The 10,124-nt window shown below is 38.2% G+C and overlaps 1 protein-coding gene across 1 annotated transcript in view; it reads right to left on the bottom strand.

Moving 5' to 3' along the window:
- LOX (lysyl oxidase) overlaps window positions 1–9,998 on the bottom strand; it is an 11,841-nt gene extending 1,843 nt beyond the window's left edge. Inside the window, exons 1-5 of the mRNA XM_008067233.2 lie at window positions 9,667–9,998; window positions 8,280–8,417; window positions 6,837–6,993; window positions 3,394–3,489; window positions 2,746–2,861 (exon numbers count right to left, since the gene is read on the bottom strand). Of these exons, the coding sequence (XP_008065424.1) occupies window positions 2,746–2,861; window positions 3,394–3,489; window positions 6,837–6,993; window positions 8,280–8,417; window positions 9,667–9,716 (557 nt within the window). The 5' untranslated portion in view covers window positions 9,717–9,998. The remainder of the gene's footprint in view (window positions 1–2,745; window positions 2,862–3,393; window positions 3,490–6,836; window positions 6,994–8,279; window positions 8,418–9,666) is intronic.
- Between the last annotated feature and the right edge of the window lie 126 nt (window positions 9,999–10,124).

The following is a 10,124-nucleotide window of genomic DNA, read 5'->3' as shown; positions in this document are numbered from 1 at the left end:
TCCTTCCGCCTCAGCCTTCCGAGTAGCTGGAACTACAGGCACACGCTACCATGCCCAGCTAATTTTTGATTTATTACAGAGATGAGGTCTCGCCAAGTTACCCGGGCAGATCTTGAACCTGCGGGCTCAGGCAATCCATTCACTTCAGCCTCCCAAAGGTACAGGATTACAGGCTGAGCCATCAAGCCCAGCTTAATTTTTCATACTTTCATCTGATCAATATTGCCTTTTAAAATTCTACCTCAACTACTCTTGCAGTTTAGTTATAGTCAATAATAACTAGTACAAAAAGAAAAATCAACTCTATGTGGGTGACCATATCAGGAATCTTTGTAAAGTCAAACTATTGCTGGAGCCATAGAACAAATGTTATTTGTGATAAATATTTAGCTATATCCAATATTCACATTAAGAGGCAAAGAAACCACCGCTAAAATAATCAAGAGTGAAGCAGGACAAGTAAGTCCTGCTTCACTCTTAATTATTTATTATTTATTTGTGCTAAATATTTAGCTATATCCAATTCAATAGATTCTACTGATTAACAGCAACTGACATTCTATGCATCAAAGTTGGTGCATAGAATTGGGTAAGATAAATACTTGGGAGTCATCAAACTTATTAAAGTATTAGCCCTTCAGGTCCCATTGCAATTTATTTTACCCCTCATGGAACTTTTCATATGATATCTCTATTGTAGTTCTGCATGCATTTCTCTTACTTCCTCTACTCAATTCCAAATTCTTTGAGAGAGGGAAATTTATCTATTCAGTGTTGAGTGAGAGGCTGCAAGGTAGCAAGCCTGTGCCTGATAATGGGTGTATGATGATGGACAAGACTAGATCCCAGCCATCATGGACTGGAGCAGGAGATAAATGTTCAGCAGAGAGATTCATAAAGTAATTCATTGAAATTACTGTCATAAGGGGCTGGGAGTCATATTTATGTTTGTATTATTCTTTAATATCTAATTTAGGACCTCAATAAAAATAGTACAAAAGTGAGAGTTCAAGTGAATAAGTAAATGGAGAATGAGTGAATAACTTAAGGAATTATGGAAATTAAGATAAATTAGCTATTCCATCGATTTTAGTTTAAATTACCTTAGCTTAAGTTATGCTAATATTCTGGGAGTTTTCAGTTATACTATAACCAACTCCACCCAATATGGGCTACAAAACTAGCCAGGTTTTTGTGTCATAAACATGTTCGGAAGAATACATTTTTTTTTTTTTTTTTGAGTTGGAGTCTCACTCTGTCGCCTAGGCTGGAGTGTAGTGGCATGATTACAGGTCACTGCAGCCTAGACCTCCTGGACTCAAGCAATCCTTCTTTCTCAGCCTACCAAGTAGCTGAGACTACAAGCGCCTGCCACCACATCCAGCAAAATTTTTTATTTTTAGTAGAGACAAGGTCTCATTATATTGTCTCGGCTGGTTTTGACTTCATAGGCCCAAGCAGTCCTCTCTCCTTGACTCCCAAAGTGCTGATATTATAGGAGTGAGCCACTGTGCCTGGCCAGAATAATAGATTTTATTCTATGTTTTTTAGTGCTATTCTTTTGCTATCATAGGTTTCATCTATCTCTATTCCTGTGATGACACTTGTAAAGCTCAGGCTCTGCTCTTTCATGTGAATAAGGAAGAGGTACCCTTTTAAAATGAATGCAGCCCCAAGCCTCTGTGCTGTGTGAATGGAGCATGATCTGGTTTTAGCCTCACTTTCCCCCAGATTGGGAATAGGGCAAACCCTGCTTTACCGGGTTTAGGTGGATTTGGGAAAGCTAATAAACTACAGGTTTACATGCAGCAAACCACTGCCCTGGTCTTTGTATCCAGCAGAAATCTCTATTAATCATGAGTGTCTGGTATAGTTCTGCTATATCTTCCTTCCTGCATGAGGTGTCAGTGCCTCTCCAGTGACAAAGCAAAGCTGATGCATGTTTGGCATCATTCCAGTGGTGTTCTCGTTGTTGGGAAGGTATAACTCAGGTAGTGTATGTAGTCATGATCCACAGCCAGTCACACTCAAGCAGGCAGGACAGACAGACCGGCAGGCAAACCTACCCAACTGCTTTCATTGCTTTCATCAAAGTACCTCCCTGTGAATATTTATCTGCTAGGATTCCTTCTAAGATTTCATCCAAACAAGAGTTACAGGAATATATGAAGGAACCTCCACACACCTCCTCCTTTTGCAGATTATTGCCCTAGTTCCCATGATTGTAAAGTTCAAGTATATAAAATCTTGACTTGTACAGACCAGAGGGGCTGATCTCATCAGTTGCTTGGCAGTAATTCTCAAAATGTACTTTGAAGGACTTTAGGGATTCCTTCAGAGCTTCTTCAAGGGGTGGAAGAAGGGGCAGAAAACTGGACTATTGGAGCTCTTACAAGCTCACTCACTGCATACTGAGCAATTGCACATATTGGGAAGTCACACAAGCTTTTTAGGTAAACACCGTGTTCTGTGTATATGTCTTCTCTTGAAAAGTAAGCTTTGGGATGATAAAAACCTTAGTATATGGCTCCTCCTCCTTTTCTTCTCCCCCTTCTCTTGCATTATCAAAAAAAAAAAAAATCAGCTCTAATTATGTGAAAGCACAGGCTCTGTACCATTTTCTGCCTTTGGTATATTTTTACAAGGAAGCTGCAATAGTAGTAGAAACGTGTGTATGTATAATGCTTGACAATGAGCTAAAACTCTTTGTGAAGACAATTACTTGGCTAGGCAAATAAGACTTACGGTGAAATTGTGCATCCTGAGGCATATGCATGGTGTCCTGTGTAGCGAATGTCACAGCGCACAACATTGTTGGAATAATCTGATTCGGGCACCAGGTAACTGGGGTTTACACTGACCTAGGCAACAAAAGCAGCATTTGTGTTAGAGTTCTTCAGTATTTTTGGTTGATTTCCTTCTATTTCCATAGGGCTACGATAAGGGAATTGTTAACAAAGGATTTAGCTAATTCAAGCAGGGAAGGGAGTTTAAGTTAAGCAAGTGGTTAACTTAGTGGTTAAATTCTGGAGATATTATGCAGAAGACTGAATATTTCCCCCAAAGCTCAAGCTCTTTTTCAAATTTAATTTAATTAATTTTTTTTTTTTTAGAGACAGAGTCTCGCCATATTGCCTAGGTTGGTCTTGAACTCCTGGCCTCAAGCAATCCTCCTGCCTTGGCCTTTCAAATGTTAGGATTACAGTCATGAGCCACTGTGGCCTAGCCAGATTCTTTAAAATAAGAGATATTTAGACTACATTATCTTGTTTAGAAATAGTTTAGAGGATGTATATTTACTTCCAAGACCACCATTATTTAAGAATTGAACCAGGAGAAGAGGGCCTATTGATTTGCAATCCAAATAAATCACATATTTTCAAAGGTCTCTACCTTTAGAATGTAATTTCCAGGGTTTACATCTGTAATATCAATCCACTGGCAGTCTATGTCTGCACCATAGGTATCATAACAGCCAGGACTCAACCCCTAAAACAAACAAACAAACAAACAAACAGAAAAATGTAAAATGACAATACACAGTCAGACTGTGCTAAAGAATATGCTATTATTTGCAAATAAAATTTTAAGTTAGTACTTACAAGAGTCTGACATAAAACTATACTTATATTTCATCTCCCTTGAGAAGTATATATTACTCAGCCTTATAGCACCTCCAGCTAAAAAAAATACAGGACTAATATAAGTAGTAGTACACCTCACTTCTTAAACGCGTCATATAACACCAGTGATAAATGCAATCTTAAGTGACAAAATAGACCTTCACTAGATTCTAGAATTTTACCAGTTCAGGAATAAAGGCCACTTAATCATGAGTTTAGCTCAAATGTCCTCTTCTCAGTGAAACCCATGCCCAATCTCCCCTTTTGGAAATTACATTCTTGTACTCTGAATGTCCATGATACTTTTTATTGTACATAGCTTGTATAGTGATAATCCTTTTCTGCTCTGTTTTATAATCATACTATATATGAATCTATTGAACTAGAGGTTGTAAGCTTCCTAAGGATAGAGCCTATGTTGCATTTTTGAATAGCTAACATTTATTAAATATTATGTGCCAGGTAACAATTTTACACATGCTACATATACACATTCAATTCTCACATCTACACGAGGATGAGATAAGTGCTATTATTATTTCTATTTTAGAGATGAGGAGACTGAGACACACTAAGGTCAAATAATTTACCCAATAGTATCCAGCTAGTAAGTGACTAAGCTGGTTTCAAGTTTAGGCAACTGAGGTCCAGAGTCCCTGTTCTTAACTAGCACACTATACTCTCAGAGAGTCACTGAAATATGAAATATTTTGTTGAATTGAAGGAATGAATGCATGACTAGATTCATGAATGCCACATCACTCTACTCACTAAGATAGTCACATCAACAAGGACATGAGTGCCTTCTACAGGCTGGGAGAAGAAAAATGTAATTAAAATGTGGTCCTTGGTCTTAGGAACATTAGAGTTTAGAGTCATTACTCAAGTTGGAGTCTGTAGGTATATTCTTGATTCCATGTGTTCTTCACAAAAAAATTATAACTTGCATTTTCATTCCAATAGTAATCTAAATTTAAAAGTATATGCTAGAATTACTTTGATTCAATATGGCCATTTGATTCCAGCACCCAAAATTGCTTTGGTGTTTAATATCATCTTGGTTACCAAAGAGAAAGCAAAATTATCTTAGCATGCTCTACCTTAGCACCTGCTTTTGCTGTAGCTTGATTTGGAAAGAGGTTGGGAGAATTGTGTTGTCATATGGCACACAATAGCACAGATAGGCCAGATTCCAAAGGACCGGTGTCACAGTTGTAAGAACCATATTCCATTGTTGTTGCCTGAATTCCCACCTTGGTTCACATGTCAAGTAACAGTATGTTGAGTATTAAACATAAAATGAAGAATTTTCGTCTGACTCCAACACATAATTCTGATTCTGACTTATAATACATACTAAGTGTTAGCTACTACTTCTATTACTACCACCACTACATACATGATGTTGTAAAGAATTTATTGGATTAGATACCTATTTAAGACAGATGTAAATAATGCTACAATGCTTATCTTGTCCTCAAGTAAATAAAATAGCTTTAAAGAATGCTGAAATTAGCACCTTAGAATTACTAAGCAGGCAAAATTTAAGTATGAGCTTTGATTATTTGAACTAGCAAACCCAAGCTGGAGTTACTAAGGCTATCGAGCAAAAAGGCATTTCATGTATTCAAAGTCAAAATATAAAAACAGATTAAATAAAGAGCCCTAGTTGAGACTGTCAAAATTAGCTATTTGGTTTTAACAAAACAGAGCTGCTTGTTACATTAAATTAACAAACAACAATTTTTTGTTTTGTATATATTTAATATGTAAATTTGTTGTCTAAGAACACAGGAGTTATATAAAAGTATAAATATAAAGAAGTTATGCCTAGTTTTATGCTTGAATACGTAATATAATATAATGTAATACAGCATTATAATAAAACTAATCTAAGTTGACTAACATAGGGGGTTTGAAAGAACATTTTTTTCCTTTAAATAAAGTCCATGCTCAAGAGACACTGGCCTAATGGGAAAAAATACATAAATCATCTATAATGCAAGACTTAGCAAATGACAGTTAAATAGGTTACATTTGGATGATGATTAATAAGAAAGCTACCATATAAAATGAAATGGGTCACCCCAAGGAATAGGGGAAATAGAAGTGCTATAAATACCTACAACCCCAGATTCAAATATTTCAGAGTGAGCTGTCCCGAGTGCATCTTTTGGTGAATGGGTGAATACACTCCAGACCCCTGCATCCACGGAACTATGGAGATCATTGAACGAAAAGAAAACCTCTATTACATACACAGGTATACTATATGGGTAGGTTACATCTCCTTTGACTTAAGGAATATGCACTGCTCCAGGGCATGCAGAATTTAAACTTTTCTCCTTCCAAATGCTATGACGTTTTAAACTCAGAGAAAAAAAGCAATGATAACATTTAAGTCACCAAAAAGCTTCCTGCCACAGCCCTAAAATTTGCTTCCCAAGATGTCAGCTGCTGATCACTTTGTGCCCTGGGTTATGTACATTCATTGCTCCTTGCCAAGATCTGGGCTGGAATAAAATTATAATGTCCTTTTACAAATTAGAATTTCATATGGAAATACTGACAAGGCTCTTGACTGACACACATTTTCCAATTATAAGGCCTACAAACTGCTTAGTTCAGCACTACTTTAAAAACTGTATCCAAATGACATCTGACATGAATTAGACTGTAGATTTAAATATATGTGTGTGGATAAAGAAATTGTATCCTTGTGTTCTTGTGTGCATTAAGAGAGACAACTTTTTAAAGTGCTTTTAAAGAAACATATTTCATCTCCTTTTGCTAACCACAACCTCTGTTCTGTTTTCAGCAAATCTTGAAGGAAGGAATAGTTTTGCAGATGAGAAAACAGAGGTTTCTTTTCTACAGTTATTTACTAAGCCAGTTAAAGAATACAGTGATGGGTGCATAGGCTGCAAGCCATTCCGAAGTTTGCAGAGTCAACTTTGGCTTTTCACTGTGGAACATAAGGATTCACACCGGCCTGGGATCATGGATAGGGAGCTACATGCATTGCTGGAAATACTTCAAAAGTAATTTGGATCATCAACCCATCACTTGACTCTTCTTGATTATTTTCCATCTTGACAAGACAACACCCAAAATGAACAATTTATAAAACACAGGTAGGAGGAAATAAAATATTAGACTACTTTGTTTTCTCTCTGAGGTCTGTGGGTTCCTGACTTCAGGATGCCACCTTACCTGTGTGTGTGCAGTACATGCAAATCGCCTGTGGTAGCCATAGTCACAGGATGTATCCTCAAGACAGAAACTTGCTTTGTGGCCTTCAGCCACTCTGCTCTGGGTGTTGGCATCAAGCAGGTCATAGTGGCTGAATTCATCCATACTGTGGTAATGTCTGATATCCCATACAACAAAAAGATGCTGATCAGTTATATACAGAGAAAGCAACGAGAAGATTAAATGACTTCCCCATTGTCTCATAAATTTGTTTTCACGTTGAAATTGAGATCAAGTTTATCTTTTTTTTTTTTTTAGAAAGCAGGATTGATTGAGAAGACAGAAAAGTTCCCACACTGAGAGGGGACCCAAGGTGGTTGCCCTAGTTTATCTTTTTAAAGAGAGATCTGTGTTAGATATTTGTTCCCAGGGACATAAATTTATCAAAATTGACTAGTTTTAGTATTTGCTTTCTCATTACACTCTGTTTTACCTTTGAATATTAAATAGAAATAGACAATAAATTATCTGTGCTTATATGAAACTTGCCATATATTCTCTAGTATATTGCTCTTGGCTAATACTACTGATGCTTCATTCCACATGACTCTTGAGAGGTTTCCATGAGATTTTTAAAAACTGAGTTCTCACATATTTAAAATAATTACTAAAACCCAAAGGAGAAGTCATGGCACGTTTTAGCCACCATTATTATTTAAATAGCATAAATTTTTATTTAGAAATTAAATATTTCCATTTTATCAGCAGATTAGGTGACTCATATCTACTTTTATCATTTCATTAAATAGAGGTTCATCTACTCACGTAAGGAAAAAACATGAGGGATGGCTTGAACTTTGGAAAGAAAGTTTAACGTCATACATCAGCATTTCCAGACAATACACACATGGGCAACTTACCAAGATAAATGATAGAATTACCTTGTGTGAAAATCTTTAAGTTTAGGATGGAACAGGCAACCACTCTGGGTTTGATATAGGCCTTTTACAAGATGGAGGAAAGTCCTTCTGAGCTCATGGAGTGTATCATCTACATCTTTCTTTGAGTATGGTCTCTGAATCCTTTTGATAACAATGTTACCACTGTGGTCTATATTAAATGCTATTTATTGCTAACTACCTGTATATGATCTTGGCTGCAACAGATTTTTAAAGAAATCCTACCTGTAGTATACCGGAATAAATTTGATTGGAACCAACTGCTGTATCCTAACAACACTTTTAATAGGCTAGACTTAAAGTTTCCATTTCAAAAGATAACAGGATCTAGCAGATGATGAATTAACATCATCTTAAAGATAGACTACTTTGATTATGTCAAATTACACAGAAAAATTCTAAATGTAAATAATAGCAATTTTCTCTCTTTAGGTAATAAATAAGATTTGCATCATCTAAAAAATGAAAAAGCAACTCAAATGTACCCAGGAGGTCATCTACTTACTGGTGACAACTGTGCCATTCCCAGGAATATCTTGGTCGGCTTGGTAAAAAATCCGATGTCCCTTGGTTTTTCACCCTTTGGGGAAATCTTAGCAGCACCCTGAGATCATAATCTCTGACATCTCCCCTATATGCTGAACTGTGATTTTGAAAAAAGAAACATTATTACACTCATAGAATATTAACTAAGAACAAAATCGCAAAGTGTCTTCATTACATAATAATGGCAATTCCCCTTCCCCAACTAGACTATCAGTTCCAAGAGGCCAGGGCATTTTTATTATTTTGTTTATTGATGAATCCCAATCTCCTAGAACAGCCCTGGGATAGTCAGAGCTCAATGAATATTTGGTGAATAAACGAATGAGTGACAACTATGGAAATCTACAGAACTTAAAAGCGACAACACAATACCCATTGGCACAATAAATCTACATGTGAGAAGTCAACTTTGTATATAAAATCAATTCAAGATGTAAGGTGAGGAAATAACTCTAAAAGATCATACTCAGATTTAGATGAATAATTTTGTAACTTCCTATCTGCAAAACAATGTCACTACTATAATAACATCATTGGAAGTTCAATGCTGTGAGTGAATGAAAATGAGCCTGAATTTCTTCTCTTGCTTTATCCTGAGAATTATAAAGTGTCAAAGTGAAAGAACTGCACTAATCAAAATCTCTGTGTTTCTACTAATATATTTGTGTGTGAATGTATGTTCAAGAACTATTGATGACCTAATTTTACACCTTAAAATTTTTATGGGATCTATCAAAACATCTTTTGCTCCCTCTGCTGGTCTCCCAGGAGCAAACGCAAAGAACCCCAACCCTAGCGTGGCTATCTTGCTTGAGGACTAATGAAAAAACAAAGCTCTTATTCAAGGTCTTATTCTGGTTGAAGTAATACCAAAACGACCAAGTCAATCGTGGTCTCAAACAAAAGAGAGCGTAGCCTTTACCAATAGGCTGCAATGACAAATTTGCCCCCCATTTTTAAAAAGGGTATTGACACATTCTTCCACTACAATAATGTTTTTAAAGATTACTGTATATCTGTCTTATAGAAAGTTATAGGAAACGATTGCCTCCAATGTTTAAGTGGCTTGGAAAAAGAACACGAATACGAGACTCCCAGTTTCCAAGACAAGAGTTTGCTCCAGCGGGTCTCTGATTCGTGTTGCAGTTTGAGAGACAGAACCCACAGAAATCTTCAGAATTTTAATTCCCCCAACCAGGTCAGCATGCCGAGGAGGTCACGTCCCACTTCCCAGCTCTTGTCCCACTTCCCAGCAATTGCGCGGAACAGAAGTAGTCAGAAACAGGCACCAGAGCGCCCCCGGAAACAAGTCGGGGGAGCGCGGCCGCAGAGATCCAAACCCATACCTGGCCAGACAGTTCTCCTCTGCGGCGCATCTCAGGTTGTACATGGACATCTTCTGCACGTACGTGGACGCCTGGATGTAGTAGGGGTCGGGCACCAGGTCTGGGAGACCTAAACGTCAGCAGGCGACGGGCGCAGCAGTGAGACAATCCGGCGCCCCTCACTCCAGCTACCGACCCCTCCAGGTCCCTTCTCACCTCACCCTTCGCCCACCAGGGCTGCAGGGTGGGGCAGAGGGGAGCAGGAGAGCCGGGGACGCCCAGGGCTGCAGAGCAATGTGAAAGGGAAGCAGGAGGGGCCGGGCGCGCGGTTTGCACTAGATTCCTGGGCTGCCTCTGCGGGCGGGGGGAGGGCTCGGATCCGCGAAGGCAGGGACCCGCCGCGCCCAAGCAGCCACGTCGAGGAGCCACTTAGTTGGGGACCATGTGCACGGGTGCCTCCGGCGCACTTGGGGTGCTTA

This window comes from Carlito syrichta, unplaced genomic scaffold (genome assembly GCF_000164805.1).
Source record: "Carlito syrichta isolate Samal-C Ts95f unplaced genomic scaffold, Tarsius_syrichta-2.0.1 Scaffold106330, whole genome shotgun sequence".
Taxonomy (NCBI): domain Eukaryota; kingdom Metazoa; phylum Chordata; class Mammalia; order Primates; family Tarsiidae; genus Carlito; species Carlito syrichta.
Note: the sequence above shows the minus strand (reverse complement) of the source record. Positions and strands in the feature narration are given on the sequence as shown.